The sequence below is a fragment of the Agelaius phoeniceus genome, chromosome 6 (assembly GCF_051311805.1).
Source record: "Agelaius phoeniceus isolate bAgePho1 chromosome 6, bAgePho1.hap1, whole genome shotgun sequence".
In the NCBI taxonomy this organism is placed as follows: Eukaryota; Metazoa; Chordata; class Aves; order Passeriformes; family Icteridae; genus Agelaius; species Agelaius phoeniceus.
Window position 1 is genome coordinate 56,225,420 of NC_135270.1, and position 24,365 is coordinate 56,249,784.

Genomic DNA, 24,365 nt, shown 5'->3' on the forward strand with positions numbered 1-24,365 from the left:
AAAGCACTCATCACTACACACAGTTCAAAGTCAGGACTTTGAACACACAGAGTTCACAGGCACATGTGTACTCAGAGAGAGGGGAAAGTGGGTAAAAAAGCATGAAACAGAACATTTGGGGTTTTTATTTTTCCTGGGTCATTAAAAAACAAAACTTATCAAGTCAAATACAGGATTTTTCTACAGAAATATACTTTCCTTATGTTCTTCTGAAAGAGATATAATTAAGGAAAAAGCTGACAGTAGCCTTCGCTTTCCTCTGAGGAAGTTGGTTATAATTATTTAGTAAGAGCGAGGTTGAAACTGAACATTTCCAAACCAGATGGAAGTAACCAGATGGGTCTAACTAGACCTCCTTGGGCAAAGAGGGGACTACATGACCCTGGAAATGTTGCCCAAACTTCATAAATTTATGTCAAATCCTACAGTGGCAATTATAGAAGTGATGTGGAAAGGTGAAGAGAGGTACTCAGATCCTGAAGGTCTGTGAACCATGGCTCCTCAGCACCTTGAATGATTAACTTCTCCTTATCCAAAAGGAGGATGCCTCTGCCACCACAGCAGAAAGTCAGGATGCCCTCAGTGGTCAGCTTAAACTCAGCTCTTCTGTATTATCTTCATACATGCTTTATTCTCCTGGTTCACCCAGTTCTGGTTATTTGAGAGTCCTGATCCTTCTGTGCAGGAAGTTCAACTGAGAAACTTCATATTGCACACCTCATCCAATGATTAATCTATGCTGGTTAACCTTAAAAAAAAAGCTCCGTAATTCATGAGAATGAGAGGATACCTAAATTATTACTGTTCTACACCTACTTACAGAGCTTTGTCAGCACTTCATGCATTAATACACCTGAACCACCAAACTGAAATCTATTCCTGAAGTCAATGCAAGAATATGGGGCCTAAAAATAAATTTTAAAAAATCCTAGGGAGGTTGTGGTTCAAGCCATTAAATATCACAGGTTACACCTCACTGATATACTGCTCATCACACAAAGAGAGAAGACAACATCATTGTGAGGTATTCTTACACCTTTTGATAAGCAGACTTTTTGGAAGGAGCCTCTCTCAATCATGTTTCAAGTGAAAGCTAGGGCCAAAACACTCAATACAGGAAAACAAAGCAAAAACAGTGACATTAAGAGCAGAAGCAAAATGCATCATTCAGGGGTGGGGGGAAAATAGCCCTCTTAAATAGAAAACCACTAAATTTTCTAGTGACGTGAACAGGATGGTGTTGCATAGGCCAGAACAATAGCTTTATATTAATTATTTACTTAAAATAACCATAAGAAAGTCTGTTTAAACTTTTAGGAGATTACTTGTTGCACAGCAGGCAGCAATATTGCCCAGCTGTTAGATCCTACAATTCTGAGCATCTGGATTCAATGTTAATAAGCAGTACAGTACTCATTCACTAAAACTTGTCACAGAAACACTTTGCCCACTTTCCTACCTTCAAAATAGGCAAGATAATTTTGTGAATAGCAAAGGAAAACATACTCATTAATGAGCTCAAATAATTAATTACCTGAAAGCTTGTTATCTTTTCCTCTCAGCCCCAGCCTTCTTATCACACCAAAAGATATAAACCTTTCCCTACAAACATTTTTCTCTTTTAATAAAGGAAGTTATTGAAAGCTAACAGTCTCACTCCAGTACTTTGTAGAGTTTTGAGAACAAGTTAAAAGAGGGGATGGTTCAAAAGTTTTTAGCCAAAACATTGCTCAGTTAACTTACATAAGTGGCTCTAAGGGTGTGCCTGTATTTGCATTAGTTCACACCAGGAACATGCTTTTTACGTGAACTGCCTGATCATTCCTGTTGCTGGTGTGTTAGTTCACATCACAGAGCTGTTTTGGAACAAAGGAATTGGATTCCTCTTAGGTTAAACTAAGGTAACATCAGACAATGTATGCCAGGAGCACACCCAATGTGTTCCAGCTGCAAACAGGCATTCAGGCCACAAGAACAGACTAGAGAGTCTAAAATTTAAAGTCCTGAAGTGTTTGGAGTGTGATATTGAGTTCTGTGCACTGCTTTGATCTACTGTTCTAGTTCAGCTGCACTCCCCACACTGCTGTAGACACAAGTTCAAGCACTACATGTTTTTACTTCCTGCACACCCACTCACAGCTCCTGGATGCAGATCCACCTTTAGGATATGTTCTATACCCTCCAACCCACTCATGCAGAGCAAGCCTCAGTTCCTTGACCAATAAAGAAGCAAAACATGAGATTCTTTGTCTAACTTAAGGTGTCTACTTGTGAAAGGCTTGCCAACATTCCCTAAGGGCTCACCACTAGGACATTAAAAAAATAAATAAAAGCAACACTGGTTGTAACAGCAGGCAGGAGAACTCAACATGAGGAAAGACACAGCAATGGTAAGACTTTTACAAGACCTTGGAGACCTGAAGCTGTGATAGGATCTTTTACACTAAAGAGGAGACAGGAGAGGTTCCAGTCATGGTACCAAGTGCATTCCTGCAGAGCCAAACAGCAGCCTCACACTTTTTAGGGAACATGGGCAGCCCAGCATTGCTGGAATTGAGCTGGTCAGATGCCAAAGCAGCTAAGCACACTGTCCAAACAAAATTTTTTTCTAGTTTACTGCTCAGAGCAGCTTATGAGATTTCTAATAATTCCATTCTGGAACACCTGTGAGAGATCCCCACCTCTTACTTTCTCCCAATTTTTAGAAGTTGGAATTTTATTCCTTTCTTTCAATTCCATAGGACCTTTTGCTAGTCCTCTACAGTCTTTCAATAACAACCTGTTTTGAAAAGCCTCACAAGATCACTTTATATCCAAGAATGAATTTACAAGAATCCAGCTGCTGGGTTTTTTTTAAATAAAAAGTTTAGACAGAGTTCCCCAGCATTGATGTTAAACATGTTATCCACCCAACCATCACAAACCACAAGTGAGACATCAGTGATATTGGATAGCCTCTGAGAAGTCCAAGATTTAACAAAGACTCACTAGAACACTTTTTACACCACCAATACTCCAGGTAGTTGTAGCTCATTTTGCAGCTCCAGCTTTTCTGCATCTCTAAAGAAAGTACTGGATAACAGCTGAGCAGGGTCTGGCTTGTAAAGTGACAGATGAAGGGAGCAAAATCACTTGGGAGATGCCCACAGCCCTTGCAGGCACTGCAGGACTGCTGAAGGGGAACACAAGGACGACAAAAGGCATGGCACTGGACAGAAAGCTTGAGAAAACTTTTTCCATGGGGCAAAGATAAGGTACATGTTTAAACAAAACCAAACAAATATAAAATCACCAAAACCGTAAAACTAAAACTGTCACATATAGTACTAGAACAAGTCAGTTCAAACCACACAAACCTTAACTTATTTTAGAAATTTCTTTAAAAATAGTACACTTGCTTTTGTCCACCTTGCACAGAATTCACATTAGAGTACTATTAATGATCCCATTTCTAATTCATTTCACTCTAAACAAATTTTTGTATCAGTTGTGGAAAGTAAGACTGGCATTTCCCAGGACAAAACCTAGCTCTTACCATGGCTGCAGAACACAGCTGAGCAGTGTTAGGGATTCAATTCTTCTTGTTTTGTTTTCAGATGAGAAACCAACATTCAAAGGCAATGAGAAAAGTAGAAAGACTTCTGAAAATACCACATCCTGGCAGGGCTATGACAATGTAAGCCAGATATGAGGCCTATCTGGACCTCAACCAAAGCCATACCACTCTGGATAACAAGGAAGTGAAAGATTGAGCTGTTAAGCCTAGTGACAGCTTATGAGTGGTACCAAACATACCCAGCTCAGCAGTTTTAATCAAGGAAAGAGACTGTCACTGGTGGTTTCTTTACATTCAACTCTGCTAATTTCATGAGGTCATTGAACCCAAGCCAGATATGAGCCATTAGATCAAACTTCATTCTCCTCCAGACAGCTTAATGGGATTTAACAAAGCACTTTAAATGATGCAAAAACATACAAAGAGTACCAGCATCAAGGCTCTGCAATGTTGTGTCTTTGATAATCCCTCCTACTTCTTTGGCCTGGTGAAATCAATAAAAAAAAAAAAAAAAAAAAGACAATTTAACCTGCCACTACAGACCAAAGTTTATTGTCTTTCTTTATGCACTGTGGGTAAAGACTGGCTTCTTTCCTCTTTAGGATGGTGGCATTCTTCCATCCTTGCAAGATTCAGCTAAGTTGCCTTTGATTTCCTCAAGGATGTATTTTTTCATCTTTATTCAGGAAACTTTTATTTTTGCTGAATTGCCTCTACAATGACAAAAACACAACACCTAGACCCAGCCACACCACAAAAGCATTTCCTACACCAGGTCATTTTGAGATTTCTGGTAATCCCTAGTTATTTTCCATTTGATGTAAACTCAGAAGAAATGGAAAAACATCTCAACACTAACTTTCTCAAAGCATATAGGTGCATGACTTTGACCAACAGATGATGCACACCCAGAACAAGTGACAGCCTCTATTAACAGTCTCAGGTCATTCAGCTACTTCTGATTGTAGTGTACTTTTAATCCAAGAATTACTCTAAATTACACTGGAACATAAAAGATGGAGGACAGATCTTGAGACCTTGGTTGAAGCCTTGGAACCTCTAAGTTACCTCCACATTTATGCAAGTTGAAGATGGAAGCCATTTTCCAGCTTTTCTATTTACTAACAGCACTGCAAGTTTTGGCAATTAAGTAGCTTTTGGCACCAGCTGGTTCCCAACTACCTCACACCCATATTTTTTCTCACATTTTCATTTTCTTTCTGAATTAAAAAAGGACATTGTTTTCACCTGTTAAATTACAGTGGCAGCTGTCCAGAAACCAGGATGAAGGAATCTAGATTAAAATTCAATAGCACCAAACATAGCAGTTTCTTTTAAATAACAGCTTCCTTTGTACTGCTGAAGATAAAGGTCATGTTTGTAAGCCTTGTTTATTTTTAGGCCAGCATCATTTTTCTACAGAAAGTATTATCCATTTTGGTTACAAGCAACACTTCCAATATAGTCTAATAACTATGAAAAAGTAATACTTAAAAACACAATCTAAAGCTTGTGTGTGAACACACTCCAGCTACCAAATCACAATTAAAGATACAGCTAAGAACTCTCTGCAATATTATAAAGAGTGGCAACACAGAGAAAAGCCACTGTTGTCCTTCAGTTTGCTGATCACAGCTCTGAGTTGAGCAGACAGGCATCAAGAAATGAGGTAAACTGCACACAATAATCCACTATTCCTTCCCTCAGTACTTTCTTTCAGGTGAGAGAATCACCCATCACAATAGTGAGATACCTGGACAGAGTTCTTCAGTAGATTCAGGGTTATTTTTGTGGGCTCAGTTTAGCTGGGTGGGTTGCAAGGAAACACCTGCATTTACAACCCCAAATGCTTCTTCCCATCAGCTCCAGGCTGCAAGAAAAGGCTTTGCCATGTGAGATCACCTATTGACAGCCCCCTTGAAAAGGTAACAGCACCCAGCCTCTCAGCTTGAAAGGTTTTATATTCCCTTCTTGAAACTTCCCTCTTCCTCTCCAGCTTCTGCCTTCTCACATACAGCTGGTATCACAGAGAAAAGGAAGTCAAAAAGGAAACTACACCAACCCCCATTCAAAAAAAAAACCTCAACCAAAGGTACTGCTTTGTATTTGTTTGAATCTGTTTCTTTTACGTATTTAGTCAAAGACTTCTTACATTCAAAAAGCAAATATTCAGAGGCTCCTAGGATGCTACTTTGACACCTACAGGACACCAGAGACCCTTACATGAATCAAAATTCATTAAAATAGGCTCTCAAGGGGAACAAATGCATTCTTGGAAGGCTCAAGGGAAGGAGTGTTTCTTCTTCAGGCAGAAACGATACTGGCCCAGCTCTCAACAATAACTCTACTTGTAACAAAAAATACCCAACAGCAGTAGGAGCCCCCGATACTTGAAATCACAAGGAAGATACTTAGTGATATGGAAAAATGACAAATAACTTTATATATAAATATTCTTACACAAAAGGGAAGCCATCATTTAAACATTTTCCTTGAAAAAAATTAAAGGAATTTTTATAGCTTGAGAAGTGAAACCACACACAAACTGAAGCATTGCACTTGAAATTTACTGCTCTCAGTCAGACCAGAGTGCTACAACACAACAAACCTTCTAAGAAGTCAGCAGCATCTGATGGAAGTTTCAGGGCAGTAAGAAACCACTCTGTGCTGCAAGGATTTAAGGTTTGCTTTGTTATCTGCCATCCCCCAGTATTAAAAACATGAGGCTCTGCAGCAGGATGGGACATGTCACCTACCACAGTTCATGAACTGGCATCTCAAGCCCAGCTCAACCCTAAGCCCAGCTAAGCTGGACTATCTGCATCCCATTTCTGCCACTTCTGTGGAGGCTACAGTAGACAGAAAGATGAAGCCAAATTGCCTTAAACTGTCACAGCTTGTCACAAAGTGGTATTTGTCAGCTCTCAGGGGTTCTGGCAGCCACAGCTCAGTTTGACATCATTCCAATCAAGCAGGTTCAACACAACTCAATAAGGAACCACCATGTGAATCCACCCTTACAATGGTGCATACCACTCTGACCACAAATAAATTCAACAACTTACACAGGATCCCAAACTTGCAAGTGGACCTGTCCCATTTCTTCAACAGAGTAAAAATAACACCCACTTCCCCTTGACCTACTACATTGAATGCCTGAACCTCTACAGGAAAACAATCAACTGCCCTTGCTATCACAGTCTACTTCAGCTGCATCACAAAGTTAAGGGAACATTCCACTCTGTTCTCTCACATTTAGGGACCAAAAGTTTACCTGGGGTAGAAAGTTTAGGCTGGGGTTGTTACTGTATCTCTATTATTACTAAAGCCCTTTTGTTCTTGGAAAAGCAACATTTATTTTTTGGTGATCAAAATGTATATTGAGTGCTCGAGGACTCTGAGCATTTGCCCATCTAACAGTCCAAAGAGCCAGCTTTCCCTTTCCATTTGAGAGCAATAAATATATAGAGATTAAAACTCCTAAAGATTTTGAAAATAATAAAAAAATATTGATTTTCTCATTCAATAAAGGCACAATTTTGAACTACATGAAGCAAATCTGTTTAGTCCTATATAGGCAAAAAATAGCATAGCATCACAAAACAGTTCAGAGTATATGCATTTCTTAGACACATGACATCTACTTCAAACCCATTTCCATCCATGTTCTTGTACAGAATTTTTCCATTTTAAAGTAGACTTATTGGAAAGTAGCAATATACAATGAGGATACTTGAGACATCAGTGCTTCCCCCGCCCCAAAAAAATATACTCAAGCATGCAGACTTACTTGCATTCCCCAGGTACACTGCAGCCCCCATGGAGCAAATTACATCCTTGTTTACACACAGCTGTAGACACAAAAAGATTTGGGCATCAGTCTGGGCAGCCAGGTACCCATTAGTGCAGCAGCAATCTGGAGCTCCTCAGGCAGGGCTCCTGTCATTTAGCCTGTCTGTTATGTGTGCAAAGCAGATTGCCTTCTGCCATGTTCCAATAGTTGCTCTTTCCAGAGAATTATTTCACAGAACACAGCACCATTACAGCCAAAAAGCTTTGCAGCAGGAGTGTCAGCACTCAAGCTTTTATGAAATGCAGTTGTTTTTAAAACCTGGTATAAGACCAGTATTATGCTGGAAATCCCAAACTTTAAGTGATACATGACCTTGAGTAAGCTGTAAAAACAGTCCTTCCCATCATTAACAAGCTTTTTACTGAAAAGGAACAGAACACAAAATCAAAATGCCCTCAGCAGAAAGAAGAGTATGTTAAATAATTTTAGCACTAATTACTGGAGGTAAAATGCTGAGATATTTGATTGAGTGGTACATTAAAAGACACAACTACACTTGAATTTCTCTTCCCATTAAGAACCATCAAAAAGCTTTCAGCTTTGCACACTTTACACTTAAAACTGTTTCATTTGCAGAAACAGTGTTATGGGCGCATTTTTACAGGATTGAAGTCTACTCTGTGAGTGATGATATCACTTCAATAAAATCTTACATTAACAGATGTAATGCCTCATTTTGCTTTGAAAGAATACCACCATTGAATAAAATCAATTAGTAAAAGGATGTTTTACTACCTTGTTTGCATTCTTCTCCCATCCAACCTTCCATGCAGGCTTTGTTTCCATTTTGATCACAAGTGTAGTGACCAACAAAGTCATCTCGAGGGCCACAGAACTTGTTGCACAGAGCACTGTAGTAATTTTCATCACATTTCACCCTTATTTGCACTTCAAAGTGGGCAACAGGACCATTGATCTGCAGGGTCTTCCATCGATCTTCTGGGTTGATCATGCCAGCATGTGCCACTCGCTCTATTAACAAGTTTTCACCTTTTTGGAAAGAAAGGTAAATTCAACAGGGGGTTAAGTTTGATAGCACACAATGACATGTGGAATCCAATCAGAAGTACTCAACTGGTTAAGGGAAAACCAAGCAAAGAAAACGTTAAGATGATAAAGATCTACTGTATAACTGAATTTTCCTTTGCCTTGCAAAGTTCATTACAGGAAGGCCAATTTAAAAAAGTGTCCCAAAGGAAATATTAAAAAACCCTGGAACATAATCCATAGGAAATAGCTTATTTTTCAAGGCAGCCAAACATACCACACCCACATGCTGACAACTAGCAGCTTTATCTTGATCTGAGGCTCTTCTTGCCTCCTTTTTGTTCTTATAAAATTGCAAGATCTGCATAATTTCATAGCTGAGATAAAGTTCTCTGCTGCGAGTTTCACTTAAAAAATAAAGCAAAACACAATATATTCAATTTGCTGCAAAATCACTGAGCAATAGTGAATGCTCCTGTAGGCTTGCATTATATACATAAACTAGCTTGTTTCCATTTCATTATTCACTCTACAATAAAGGTAAAACACCTTTAACAACCATCCCATAGAACACTAGACAGCTAGTGTTTGACATTTTGAGAAGAAATAAACAAGTGAACCCAGGAGTGTCAAGGGCCATTCCCAGCTCTGTATCCTCCTTATCATCAACCCCAGGGAAACTCCTGATAACTATGATCCCTGTTGCAGCACACTCTGTGAGCATCCTGCCTAGTCCCCATGGAAAGCAGAAGCTCTGCTACTGCCAGGCTCCACTCACTGAGGCCAATCCTGCATGAAGAATTACACATCCCAGGAGAAAAGAGGATTCCAGGCTGTAACACTACAGAAACTGCCAACACAAAGCATTTTCATTTACGTAAATATTCATTTTGTATCTTTATCCATGTAATTCTTTGTATAGAAGCTTCAAGACCAGGAGGTGAGACAATTATAGCCAGTACAATGAAATTACAAAATTGCTTCAGCAAATACTGAGAATAAGCAAAGCTCAGTAGGGGGAGGGTAAGGGCAGACAGTGAGCAACCCCAGTGGCAGGAGTTTTCTAATGAGTTCCTCATTCAAATCTGTTACCACCCTGCTGTACAGCTTTTCTGGGTGACTGCAAGTTGACTACAAACACTATTCAAGGATGAGAAAAAGGTACAGAAGCTTCACTTGAACATATTAATTTCATACACATTTATGAAATAGCTATAATATTACCAGCTCAGAGCTTCAGCCCCCATTTTCTTTAAATAAAGATTCTGTAAAGTACATGTTAAAAGAAATGAATAACCAAAAACTTGCACACAGCAAGAGGCTGAGATGATAGTGAGATAAAGCCTGAAGTTCAAATTATTAATAATATAGAACGAGCCAAGCTGGTAGCAAGCAATACTAAGCTACCACCTTTAGCAAATCCATTTTACCACCCAGTTGCTTTCTAGAGCTCATTACCCTCATATGTTTAGAAAACAAAACCCAAGGAGTGACTGTTTCTCAACCAGAACATTATTGACAGTTTAGAGGAATCCTGTGCATTTCTTAGCAAAGTGTTTTCAGCTGCTGCAATATTAAGAGAAAAGAATAATTACAGAAGTATCAGGCTCTCCAAAGTATCTTGCTCTCTTGGCATCTTTTTCCAAGCTGGCTTCTATAAAAGTGTTTCCTCTTGAAATGAAAACAATACTGAACTTAAAAAGAATCCCTTTTAACTAAGCATTGAAAGGTACTCCAGTTTTTAAGATCTTACAGTATCTCTCTGCTTTATTATTAAAAGTGGTATTGCCATGCATAACCTGTAAGTCATGCCTGCTTGGACTAGAGTGCACGAAACATCTTATGGCTGGCCAAGATAAAGAAGAGGAATAGGCCTCAGTGTAACTCTCATTCCTGTGCATAAGCTGCTCTGTCATCCAGCACCATGTGCAAGATAGAAAAGGCTGCCTTCATTTTATTTTTGACCAACGGGATATTTATCACACCAGTCACCACTGAAAGTTTAATGATTAGTTAGAATCACAGAATTTTTTAGGTTGGAAAAGACCTTTAAGGTCATCAAAGCCCAACCATTAACCCAGCACTGCTAAGGCCATCACTAAACCATGTCCCCCATTGCCACATCTACACATCTTTCAAATACCCCCAGGGATGGTGACACCACCACTTCCACGAGCAGATCTCAGCATCCTTTAATAATCTTGTTTTCCTCCATTGACTATGGAGAAACTATAAAGGAAAACATGCTGAATCACTGGATGGTCAAGGAAAATTAAACAAATAGCAAATATATATTACAGAGCTGCTTTCCTGCTATAAAAGCAACATAGGCTCCTTATAAACAGCTGCTGCAGCCACTGCTGTGAAAGTGTTTCCTCTAAGTGCATCAGATGGACTGAAGAACAGGTCCTGAGATTAAAGGAGTGGCTCATATAATAAAATTCTTATCAGGCATCTTCAGGCTAATGGAGATTCATCAGACCCAGTTAACTGGAACAAGCATTACAGCTACTGCAAATATACCTATGCAGAACAGACCTCTTGATACCAGGGGTCAAGAACAGGGGAAATAACCCAAGAGTGCTCTTTTTATCTTTTTGAACACTCCAACTTTATCTTCACAAGCTCCTCTGAAAAGGAATGTATTCAGAGTCTTAAGGGTTTTTCCTCAAGCTTGTATCAGTGTAAGTAGGGTTTAACAGCCTGAATAAGCAAGCCAAATCATTTACCCTGAGCCACAAAAGGCATGAGGGAAGCAGCTCCAAGCCATTTCGTTTCTAATACTAAATTCTTAAATACCAGACTAAGTATGAGAGTTCTGTTTAACTTCAAATTTAACACTGATCCTAGATAGGAAGGTGCATCTTCCAGAGAGATCTGTAAACACAGGGAGGAACGTGTTTGTCAAGGTTTCTCCTTCCTCCCCCACAATACCAAAGCGTGTCTGAAGATATTCAGTCTCTCTCACCTAACTGTTTTGATGACACAAGTTTGCTGCCTGCATCTGACTTTGCCATAGAAGTTCACCTTAGGGGTTCACACTTACTACTTTTAGCCTTCAGTAAAGGCACAACTGAATTTCTCTGGTTACTGGTCAAAAAAGCATCATTCATGACTCAAACTTACATACACAAAAACAGCCCCCAAGCAATTTCCTTGATTAACAAGTTTTCTACAAGCCTCTCTAGAATAGCAGATAGTGAGACAGATGTTTGCATAAAAGGAGATGATGCCTAAAAGGTAGTTCTTTAATTAATGTTCCCAGACCATCTGATTTTTGGAAGAGAAAGCCTTGTCTGAAGAGTATTTAACAAATTTGAACACTGCCCATCAGCATCCCAACCTTTGCAGAGGTCAGACATTCCCCACAGGGCTGTACAAAAGGGGATGCTGGTAGCTGTTTGTAAGGGAACAAGACAGTGACATCACATGAACTTCACACCCAAAGGAGCAGGAGGTGCCCATCTCAGGAAGCACATTCTCTTCAGCAATATCTTTGGAGCACTATGGACAGATGAGTCTCCTACAGATTAATGGGAAGGACCAAAGCAACCACTGCATGCCTGCAGCAGACACAGAATCAAATGGAAAAAGTTACTTCCTACATGAAGATGCCAGCTTGTTTGTCAAGGCAGGGCTGGGTTGGGCATTGCCAAGAGCTCTGCTGAAGTCTGCCAGGTCAAGTGACTTACCTGGAAAGTGGAACTGCTGACAGATGACAGTGAGCAGGCCCTCTGCAGTGACTTTGTATCTAAGCCAGTTTCCTCTCCCCCTCTTCCACCCTCCCAAAGCAAACAAGTGGTAACACTACACTGCCACAAGCTTACCCCCAAGCCAACCCTGCTGCACACAGGAGGAGAAAAACACACCAGCAGTTCAGGAATTGGGGGTGAAAGACCCTCTAGGAATTTGTACAGGGGAAACATTTGCTGTGGCAGACTTGCTCTTGAGATGGAACTTCACAGGTCAGCTCTGAGTCCCCCTGCCTTCACTGAGTGCAAGAAGAATGAAGGATGCTTGGACACAGGGAGGGAACAATGACTAATGCTCTAGAACCTTCAAATTGTTCACTGGAAGCCTCTCTTTCTAGGTTTTAGAGGAGGTTTTTTGTTTGCTTGTTGTCTTGTTTGGGTTTTGTTGTTTGTTTTTGTTGTTGCTGTTGTTTTGGTTTTTAATACCCACTTTAGAGTCCAAGCTGGAACACAGACCCTACTTTTAACTTTCAGCCTTACTCATCCCCATTAAAGGAAAGCAAAACCTGACTCTAGAACTAATTAATCAGTTTATAAACAGACTCTGGCAATTACTTTGATTAATCTATCTTACAGTAGCAACAGAAGATACATGTAACCTGATCCCCAGATCAGCACAGCACTCAGGATTGACAGGGAGTTAAGCTTTCCACAGACATTCACTTCACCCCTCCAGGACCAGATATGGTCTTTTCTCTGGAGGAGCTGCTGTATTCCCTTTCCTCTTCTCTAACATCTGAATTTTTACTGATCTGTGTCTGTTTGGCAGTCGAGTGGTGCTTGAAAAAATACATCTTTGAATTGAAGCATCTTTTGAGTCTCGACAGATTCACAAGGCAAAACCTACTGCCAAGATCCCTCAAAAAAAAACCCAGAAAACCTTCAGCATTAAGGAATTCTTCCCAGGAATCTTATATGCAAATCTAAATTGAAGCACAGCAAAGCAACACATCTCTATAACAGAACCAGAAAACTGACTAGAGAAACATTAAACCAAGACAAGCACTTTGCTAGTCTTCTGCCAAATTACAGGCCAAGAAAGCCTTCCTAAATTCACCTGACAAGCCTTCAAGCTTTCAGCTGCAATACAACTTTGCAGTACCTCTCTCTGGCAGCCTAAATTAAAGGGAAGTTCACTTTCCATCAGCAGTTTCTCATAGAGCTAAACTGTAATCTGACACTTATATACTCTCCCACAGTTCATAGAAACTGTTAATTTAAGGAGATGGCACACTGGGCCTCCAGAAAACACTCTATATCCTGTTGGCCTCAAGTTCAGGGGAAAAAAAAAAGAACGCAAGTAAAGAGATTTGTTAGAGCTTGTTAAGCTAAAAAGCATAACAAAGACCTAACACAAGCCTGAGATGACTGCCTTCTTATCAAGTGTATTCAAAAGAAATCTGGGGTTTAAAGCTACAGATCTGCAAGAGGATTCAGAAAATTCTAAGAAATTAACAGAATGGTTACAATACTATTACTTATTACAAAGCTCATTAAAAAATGAAATCCAGCACTTGAATGCATACAGATGATTTACAGGATAGGCTGTCTCTTCATGTTCAGTCCTTTCTACAAAATCTTATGAGTTGATTTGCCCTCTGTAACTAGGGCATGAATATTCTAATATTTGCTGTACTAGCTGTACCTAGATAAACTATTCCAAAGCTGAAAACCATTTAAATTAATTAACATCACATAGTGTATTTTAAGCAAAGCATTCAAGAGGATTCCTCCAATCTGTTACTGTGTAGGATATCTAAACTTATTCAAGATTTGGGCTTACTCTGCTCAGCACACGAGATCTCATTTTGAATACCACGCCCCACTTTAGGAAGTGCCATTCAAGAAGGCTGTGGACAAACTCAGCTGAAGGGCTGCAGCAACATTAACAGAGATGTAAAGAAAACACAGCCAATAGAAAAAAGGCTAAAGGAGCTGTTAAACAAGACAAGGTTAACTCTAATAGCAGAAGGGTTCAGGAACTAGTTAAACTAAAACTCATCATTACTGATACAGAATTTGATGATGATTTGGGACATATGCAACCTTTTCACTATCTTAATGGTCAAACACTTACCTTCCCCTACATTGATTCCAACTGAAATGAAAGAGTCCATCAATAACCAAAATGCAAGCCTGAGGTACATTTTTCTCTTGTAGCCAGAAGCATTGGTTATTTTAGGACATATTTGTAAACCATTTACAAAGAGTAGGTTCAAGGTGGAGTCCTGCTTTAGCAGCATTATGGCAATCAGCACCTTGATATGATTTTGAAATACTTACAAAATAATCTTGCTCTCACTTCAGATCCATAACCCTGCCTTGACACTGAGTATTAGCATTTACAGACTGAAAATGCAAGGTAAGCTCCAGTACTTGAGGAGAAACAGAGAATGGATCCTCCCATTATTTAGAACAATTTCAACAAAAACATGAAGTACACTTTCCTTATGGGGAGCAAGAGTGCTTAATTGCTCACATGATCATGGAAATTATTGCATAGCGTGATCACAAGCAGACTGAGGAGAATTTGAAGCGCAACTCTACAAATTATCTTCCTTTTTCTAAAAAAATAAAGCCTAGCATGATTTATAAACTTTTTTTTGAACTAATTATCAAAAGTCATTGTAATTACACCCTTTTGTTACACTGTCCATTCTTTTTCCTATACAGCAATAACTTTTCACAGTTCCTAACCCAATACTCACTCTTTGGATTTGTACATGCCCTTTTCTCAGACAACAGCTTTGCCTAGAGCTGATCTGGAGGGATGGCTGATTGCAGCAGGATACAATTTCCCCCCTCCCCAGTCTGCACAAATACAGCACAGAATAAGTACAAATTCAAGCTTTACATAAATACTCACCAGCTTTTGTATCATTATCCCAATCCCATGCTTCTAATATTAATGTGAACGACCTCTGAAAAAAAACAAGACACCAGTTAGACAGTAATAAAAAACTTATAACCAGACAAACTGATTTGAAATAAGCAGATATTACTGCTACAAGAAATCTAGCTGAAACCAGTAGCAAATTTCACTTCTCTGTTGTCATGTGAAAGCCCTTGAAAGCATCTTCTCAAAAGCATGAAATATAGCTGCATTGGAAATTGTGGGACAATCCATGCTACCAGCAAAACAAAAACACTCCATGCACACACACACATATCAAGGACTGAATTATTATTACTCTCCTCCCACTGTGGCTTAGCCACAGTAACCCTTTTCAGTAGCAGCCCTAAAAGGTTTAAATGAAATGAGGTTCTGAACCTTGGGAAACAGCTGGGATATTTAAAACTTAAACAACTGAACCACCTCCCCTAAAACGGAATGAGAGCCATCCTTTAGAAAGCATGTGAAAGATAAGTCTGTACCAGATCTGTTTTACAGAAAAACATATCTAAAGAAGAAACACACAATTCACCCTGCATCCATCAGAAATTTAGACTTCTTTCTCATGAAAGGGTAGCATAAAAACAGAACTACAAAAGACACAGCAAAAACAATTATTACAGTAAGCACACCTGGCATTGTACTTTTTCCCTGAGGAAAGAAAAAACCCATGATTTCAGACAGTTCCTAAATGATGTAGAAAAAACAAGAAGCCTTTACTTCACTAAACTAAGGCTTCAGGCATTTTTCTTGGTTTATGATCAAAAATGTAGGGCAGACGTTAATATTCAAATACTAAACTTATTTAGAAAAAAGTTATGCATACAGGTAATTTTTAAGTGCTTTGAGTTGAACAAGAATAGCTGTCAAACCATTAAGCTTTGATAGTTTCCAAGTGCTACAAGTAAGATTGAGAGGATTACATATATTCAAAATCATGGAAAAACCATCAAGAACAGAAAAGAGTTATTGCACCACTATCCTAAAATCCTCCTATACACATCTTCATACAGAGCCAAGCCCTGATGTGTGTGCACAGTTCACAGCCTAATGATCTATAAACCCACATGGGTATGGGGACATTCAGCCAAGAAACTGCAAGGACCCTCTTTGGAAGAGGATTATGTAAGAATTCAGCCATCTTGCACAGGGTCATTAGGATTAGTTTACTTTTACATCAAGAGAAGTGTGTTTTTATTTTGAGATAGCTCCCTATGTACTTTACACAACCCCCAACTCTACACCAAGGAGAGTTGATCATAACACTGAAAGCTCCCCATTTTAGAGCAGCAGCAACAATAGGATCAGTGCAGCACCCCAAGCAGAAGGGCTCTCTGTTTGAGGTCTTCCATGACTACAGCAAAGATCATTCTACTCAGAACTAAAGCACTTGAGTGCTTATTTTCCACTGCTCAGTTACATTAACATACAAACCACAAGTCAGCCTTTGAAAAGAAGTTTTTCTACTGTGTTTTCAGGTTCAGACATATACTAGGGAAGATGATTTTACATCACTGAAACAAACAGGTTTAGTGGTGACTATTTAGATTAGACTAAAGAAAGGAAGGGGAAAGGGAGCTCAGCAGTGACCACACTGGACAGAGACATACTTGAGCTTGTACTGCCCTTGCAAATGAACAACTGAGAGATGAGTTGAGAAAGCAAAGGGTTCTGCTGCTGAGTTATGATAGCACAGCTCAACTCCACCCAATTTTAAAGACAAACATTAGCAGAGCATTTTAGTAGCTTCACCCTCCAAATCCCTGCACTCCCCAGTCTCAACACTTAGGGAAGCAGATAGGAAGAGGGGTTGCAGGTAGTGTTTTCAGAGTACAGTAGAATCCTATCTGCTACCTGAAAAAAACACCCATAGATTGAATTGTTGAAAAAATAATTTCTATATAGTACTGCCCAAACATCATCTTCTGGCAACAGCACGTCTCCTTATTTTGTATCAAAATTATTAACTAATCCAAAATTCTGCAAATCAATGCAAAGTCCAAAGTTATCCACATCTTCCACTTTTAACTACTTACCTTCTAACATATCCCTTAGTTTTCCTGTGTTCCATTGATTTGTATTAGAAGTATAGACCAGTGCTCAAGTGCTTTCAGATGTCCATTTACTTATATAAGGGCTGGTCTTTCCTACTGCAAATTGGCTGTTACATCTGACTGCCCACAAAAGGCAGCAAAAAATGCAAGATGGACTTGCTGTCTTAGGAAACAGACCAGTCATCTATGCTTTCCCATCATACCATTTGAAAGCAGATTTGTATCTGTGCTCAGGATGCTAAAGAATTTTGATGGGTAAAGAGTTCCATGCAAAGCACTGTTCCAGCATGATCACGCTGGATAGTGTGAATCAGGATGAATAAGCATTTTAAGATGCTTAAGACAAGAAATCCCACAGCTCTGGTGGCAAACCTCATGTCTAAGCTGGCATAGTCTCTGGAGCAGAAAATACTGCTTTACGATCTTATAAAAACTTAATAGCACATTATGAGCAGCTATGGCTCTGGTGCAGAGCTGCTCCTCCAAAATGTGGAGGAGCCCACACAGCTCATGCTGCCTCCTCGTGGCTTTGTAAGCCCCAGGTCCCACAGGCCTGGTCCCCAGCATCTGCTTTGACCATCCTCCCTCAGGTCAAGAGCCACAGCCCACCTGTAATGAGTTTAAAGAACCTACACAGCAAAGACAAGACAAAGCCTTTTAAATCCTTTCACTTCCCTGTGTCTACTTCTATGGGTGACCAGGCTGGCACTTGGCTGTTCACACATGAGCAAGCATTTGGAGTGTAACCTTTCAGGAAGGCTTGCAGTCACACTTGCAGGAGATTAGAGATGTTAATCAAATGACATTACACAGTATTGATAGACAAATGTGTATTTACTGGACTGTCAGTTTCAGCTGGGACAGTTCTCAGTTGTGCAACTTCTGCTCTGATGAGTTACACAGTCACCCATTAAAAGCCCCAAACAGACATAGCAAGAATGCAGCTGTAAAACTGATTTTTATGGCTATTTTACCTCTAGAGAAGATAGTCAAGGTTACCAACCCAACCTGTCACCCTTCCTCATCTCCAGCTGGCCAATAACTTGAAAGAGGAATTCCTCCCTGTGGTAGTGCAATGGATCATCACATAACTACTGCACCTCAAAAGAGAAAACTGGTCCTTAACCCACTTGTTCAAAAAACCCAGTCTTCCCACTACCACATGTACCAAGTCTTGCACTAGATCTGCTTACACATCTTTGAATTTTGCACTTCACTGTAAAATGACAGCTGAAAACTTGCAAAAAAGCATCTGTGTTACTAAATATGTTCGTAATATGTGGCACTGAGAGCTTCCCAGTTATGGCTCAATTTTACTACTAAAATGATTTATTAGTGGAAATTTTAACATCCATATACTCACCCTGAGTGTAACCTTACCTAATAACCAGAGTAAGAACTGAAGTTTAATAACACTAATTCATATAAATTTTAAAGCATATTTTCAGCTTCACACTGGCCATACTCATTTTATGAAAACTCTACCATCAGCTGACATTAGTCACATCTGCACTCTTCTACAGAAAGTCTTAACACAAACTAACCACCACATCCACTGATACCAGCTGCAAGTAACTCCTCTATAGCAGAGACATTGACACCTGACATCTTTCTTAAATTGTGCTTACAGAAATCAGCAACTGAACTTGCATTAATTTAGCTCTGGTCCAGAACCCAAGGAGTACCTATACAGCAAATATTTAACCCCTCACATCATCCAGCAGTGTCTTGGCTTTTTGATGTATCTTTAATATGAACAGACTCGCTTGAAAGTTATTTAAGAACATGTTCTCCAGAGACTGTTGATGTAAGTATGCTCAAGTTCATGCACAAATCTAACAAAAAAAACACTACACAAGTATCCTAAAAATGTCCCAAAATCATAAGCCTGACACATAATACACACACACACACACCACCATACCTTCTGCTTTAACTTGCACACAACTCTTGCTTTAGGCTAATAGAACAGCAGGACATGTATATTCCAGTCTGCTCTGATCTCTACAAAAAGCTTTGTGAAGTATTATCTGTTGTTCATTTCAACCAGTATTAGCAAAATATTTAGAAAAAAATGTTAAAGTGACCATGGCACAGATTTGAGGGGGAGGGGATGGGGTATGGAACATACAGCACTGGAAACAAGACTTGAATCTACTGACTCTGGTGATTTTTTGAAAGAATTAAACACACAACATCATCATTTGTGCTCATCACATCAAAACTCAGAAGATGTTAAAGGCTACAAGGCAGAAAAACATCAGTGCACTTCTGCAGAAGAGCACAGCTTATGCAAGAGGCACTTCGTAGGAGTTAACTAAACAGATATGCCAAGTAGCTTGGAAAGATACAAATTAAGTCTGTTGATCCTGGTGATGCTGCCTCAGTTGTGTTTTTTTTTCCTCAGGATTGGTGTTGACACAAGCAACTTCAAAGCATTATTCCTCTGTTTACACTAAACAAAACACTCCCCATACTATCCCAGAGACCTCCTTTCTGGGGAGGGGGGAAACAAGACCTGTAATATTGGTTTGGCACTGTCTTTTCATGAACTGTTACTATCGCCTTGGTATCTGCAAATCAACATTCAAAAGGTAGGGGTTTTTTTCTGGCAAACCAGTCATGTCAGAATTTTCATCCCAAGAGAGATGATCAATCTGGTGACAGCATTTTCAGTCAGGTATAGAACTTAAGAGTCTCCAACCCACAGTCTGAAAAATGCCAAAGGTGAAGCGTGAGCTGAAATCAATACTTGAAGTTTTCTGCATCAATAACATTCTATTGTAACTTTTATGCTAACAGGCAAAAAGTTATTAACTTCACATGAATCAAAGGACTGATTGTATTGTCTACACAGAAATATGTTTTAAGAATCAGCTATGAAGCAGAAAAAAGTGTTGCTCCTAAGCAAATCCCAAGCCCACCTTATCTTCCTGTTCTACAGTCACACAGCAAATGCAGGGTGTCATCTCCAGTAAATACTGTTTCTTTTCAAACCTCAATCAAGCACAGGAAACATGTGTACTCAAACCTTTCAAATGTCCAAACACTGTGTAGCATATCACTAGTTTTACTGCAGGTTAATTTTTGTAACTTCTGGAACAAGCCACCACCAATATTTCTCACAGCCAAGTCCACCAAGTCTTGACCAGCACAGTCAATTCTCACACTTGCTTTCATAAGAAACTTTGAGCCAAGTGAGACAAGCACAGGTCTGGGGGCTTTCCCCTCTTTTTTTGTTTCAGCACCTCTCCCCCTCCCCCAGGCAGTCTGCTTGCCATGGAAAAAGCTGACTTCAAGGCAAGCATATTCCATTTCCTTCCCCAGGAACTCTGCAGCAAGTTCATACAACTTCCTCATGAATAACCCAGAGGTGGAAAGTGAATAAGGAAAAAAATGAAGAAAGATTCTGAGAAGATCTAGGACTCACAGTGAATACAAGTTTAAGGGCTGCAGGTTTATCTTTTAGAAACAGACATTATAAAGCCATAATAGGGACCTTTACTGAAGGAGTAAACCATCCCCATTCAGGGGGGAACATGGGGATTGGGGCCAGGGACAGGGTAGAAGGCTTTTTCTGAAAGTTGAAGGATATTTCAGCCACTTGCATGCAAGAAGCTTCTCTGCTGAATTCAGAGACCAGTCACCATCCAAAATCTGAAAGCTGACCATCCTTTACATCTTCATTTTTCATTTAAGGAGTAAGCATAGTGAGTCCTAAATCTTCCTGTTGGAAACCAGGGCCAAATAACCCCATCTTATTAGGAATGGAAAGCTGCGTTAGAGTCCTGCAAACATCAGCAGCAGATAGCAGAAAGCAGTTGAGCAAGTTCAAGTTTTCTATTTGAGAGCAATTACTTCAGTTATACTCCTCTTGGCCCAGTCACAAAAGCAAGATGATGTTTACAAACTCTGGAGCCCTACTGTTGTGTGAGGGGAGCTCTTTGTGAATTAGCCCCACCTGACAATCTTTAGGAAGTCTGCAAAACCAGGGAGGGGTGAGAGGGGCTATTTTTTGCCATGGTTAACAGACAACAGGCTGATATCTCCTCCTACATGAGTCTGAACACTCATTCCACTCCTCCACCAAACTAAGCAAAACCTAAGCTGGAGGAGTGTGTATGTGTGTGTGCATGTGGGGGTGGCAGAGGGAAATCTAGACTATTAAGATAATTTCATTGCAAAAAGAGCACAAATAAAAACAACAGGTGAATAAGAGTCAGTCCTGGAGTTAATAGATCAAATTTAACACCCAGGTAGAGACTCACTTCAGGTAAAGAAAATTACCCAGCAACTAGGTGGAGGTAATCCTATCAACAACCAGCTGCATGCATCTGAAAGATAAAACAACTTGAAGGAGGGACTCAAAGGGGTATTACGACACCTATTTGGCAGTCCCTAGTGTTTTACAAAACAGGAGCAGTGTGCTTCTCTCCAGGGTGATCAAACCACCAGGATCCTGACATATCTTACCAGAGAACACATTTGTAGTAAGATCTTCAGAAGATACTCTGATCCTTCTGCAGTGGCAGAATGCAGCAGGAGTTTCCCAGTGTGAAGGGGTCTTTATATATCAAGGAACAGCAAACATTTTGGCTGTGGAGCTCTTAAAATCATCACAAGTTAAATACTAGCTTTGACTATTGCCTGTAGGAAACAGAACCATTTTCACAAAAGCCCAAAATGCCATGACAGACTGGAGCTCCTCAAGGCAGGTCATTAATACAGTCACCTCAGACCACATAAAAGCAAAATGAGAGCCCTCAGGAGATCCATCTGCATATGGGAAGCTAAACCATGGGAATAAAGATTCCACAATTTTCTTGTAATTTAGCACTCTAGACAGAAACTCAAAGCAGATCTCAACCAAGTCAACCTTGTGACAAATGGCAAATCAGAGATGGCACATTTGGTTCAGCACTGGCCCTGACCTCTGATAGCACCTGTCAGACAGCTGCTGCAGCCAGGGCAGCAGCATCCCTGAGGAAAAAGGAAACAGGCACCCCAAGAACAGTTTTCACAGCACCAGAAACAAGTAATCAGCTTCTCATTGAAAAAACCCACAGGAGATGTGACCAGGCAGCAGTCATGGGAGGATTTCATCTGAAGAAGAGCTCATCTGCTGACTTCTCTCAGCTCCTGGAAGAGCCCCTCCCTATTTTAAAGCAGTGCCTTTCACCATTACACACATAGCAGTAATGCTAGTCCAAGGGAACAGCAGCAATGCTTGCCTCTGCTTTTTATAGCTGTCTGCTGTTCATCCCCACCCTATCCATCCCCCTTCCCCTGATTCCAGCATGTACACATCTCTGCTCTGTTCAGGGAGATTAAGTTCCAACTATGAAGTCCGAGCTGCCAACTGTGGCCACTTAAATTTCAGCAAACACCATAGGATTGACTTAGAAATCATCTGTTTTCCATATACTTTCAGAACAAAACAAAACAATCAGTTAAAATTCAGCTACTCAGAACTCTCATTATAACTTGCCTCTCTTGATATTTTCCAGCAAGAAACAAGAATATCAATGTTTAATAGCAATTGATGCTATAAGTTGTCAGTTTTCTTGAAACACTTCTGTTTTACTGCAAATGCCTTCTGCCCATGCCATTTCTAGGCACCTCCTCTGTGACACAAGTCTCAACAAAAGTATTGGCTCATAAAACTAATCAATCCATCAAGGACGAAAGATTTTTTTTTTCCCAACTGATTAAGCAAGTTTAATGCTAATGAAAAAATAATCAATTTCATCTTAGATGAATGACCAGTAACTTTATTCTAGTTACTAGAACAATGACATTCCAGGTGGTCTTTAAACAACTTCTTATTCTTATCTCTTTCCCTGGTAGCATTCAGAATTCTTTGTTGAATTCTGCTATAGTAGGAGTACAGCACTGCAAATCTCATTTAACTTCCAACCTTGTTGAATGTAAACTAATTTTCATAAAGCCCATCACAACCCTGGGTTAATGACACCTGTGACCTTGTTCTTCTGTGCAAATGTGCACTGATAAGCAAGGTTTCACTAAACAGATCTTTTGATAACCACAACCAGCTACTCCTTCAATCCACCAAAGCCATGCAGCTTCTCCCAGCTAAGCGAGTTCCCTTCACAAACTCAGCACAAGTTCTTTGATCACAGAAAGAGATCTGCCTCCCACTCTTTTCCATGTCCTGACTACTTAATATTTAGAAGTCTGTTGAAAAGAGCACCCTGGATAGGAAAAGAAGTTAGAGAAAAACAAAAATCTTCCAGGAGGAGGACTGTAGAAATCAAAGGTCCAGAGAAATGGAAGAAGGATCAAAGAATCAAGTTATTTCCATGAGAAAAATAAAAGAATTGGCCAAAAGTCCTCAGCCTGGAAAAGACACAACAGGAGTATGTGGCAGAAGGCTAAATGCTTCAGCAGGCCCTGGGGATGGGACAGGAGTAGATAATCTATTTCCATGGTCTTGGCAAGAACTAAAAGGTAAGAAGGGAAGCTAACAGGAGTCATGGCCAGAAGAGATGAAGTCAGAGAAGATGGCATTTTAGGCAGAACTTGAACGCTACAAAGGTGGCCCAAGGGAAAAGTGGTTTTAAGAGTTTTGTGGGTCCAAGGGCAAACTGGCACAAATACTTTGGAGAGACCAACCACAACTGTTTCTAGAGGCTCTCAGGTTGAAAACAAAGCTAGGCACAATGACAAGCAGTTTTCTACATTCTTGCTCTTAGCCTCCTATGAACATTTTTAAAATTTCCTGAACTCCAGTTCCAGTACAGGTGTGGTTTTGAAGCAAGCATTTCACTTTTTCTGATGGCTGACATTAAAACAAGACAGTGTTAAAATTAATAAAACAATGACACTGTGGAATCTTGCACACCTGCCTGAGCCATTACCATCCATCCCAGGATAATCAAAATTTTGACCAAGCAGTGTTTGGGGAAGAAAAGGAAGTCAGGAGAAACAAAGCACAATTCTAAATCAAATTTATAATTTTATCTTGGATTGAAAACCATGACAGAAGAAGACATAATTGAAAAATCTAATCAAGATTCTCTTTTCTGCAACACTGAAATGTCACATGAAATAGAACAAATGCAGAAAGCACCAACCCATGCATGCTATTCAGTCAGGTACCTGTTGCAGTGAATGCAACAAATGCTGTTCAGATAAAAAAGACAAGCTGAGCTACATCTACTAACTGGGAGATCTTATTATTTAGAATAAAGATTTAGAAGACTGTAGGCTTCTGAAACTTCCCCTGAGGAAAAGGTAATCCAGACAGCCT

The 24,365-nt window shown here is 39.8% G+C and overlaps 1 protein-coding gene across 1 annotated transcript in view; it reads right to left on the reverse strand.

The window, feature by feature from the left end:
• Nucleotides 1–24,365, reverse strand: part of JAG2 (jagged canonical Notch ligand 2) — a 68,358-nt gene that overhangs the window by 27,406 nt on the left and 16,587 nt on the right. Inside the window, exons 3-5 of the mRNA XM_054634979.2 lie at nucleotides 15,015–15,069; nucleotides 8,145–8,399; nucleotides 7,347–7,407 (exon numbers count right to left, since the gene is read on the reverse strand). Of these exons, the coding sequence (XP_054490954.2) occupies nucleotides 7,347–7,407; nucleotides 8,145–8,399; nucleotides 15,015–15,069 (371 nt within the window). The remainder of the gene's footprint in view (nucleotides 1–7,346; nucleotides 7,408–8,144; nucleotides 8,400–15,014; nucleotides 15,070–24,365) is intronic.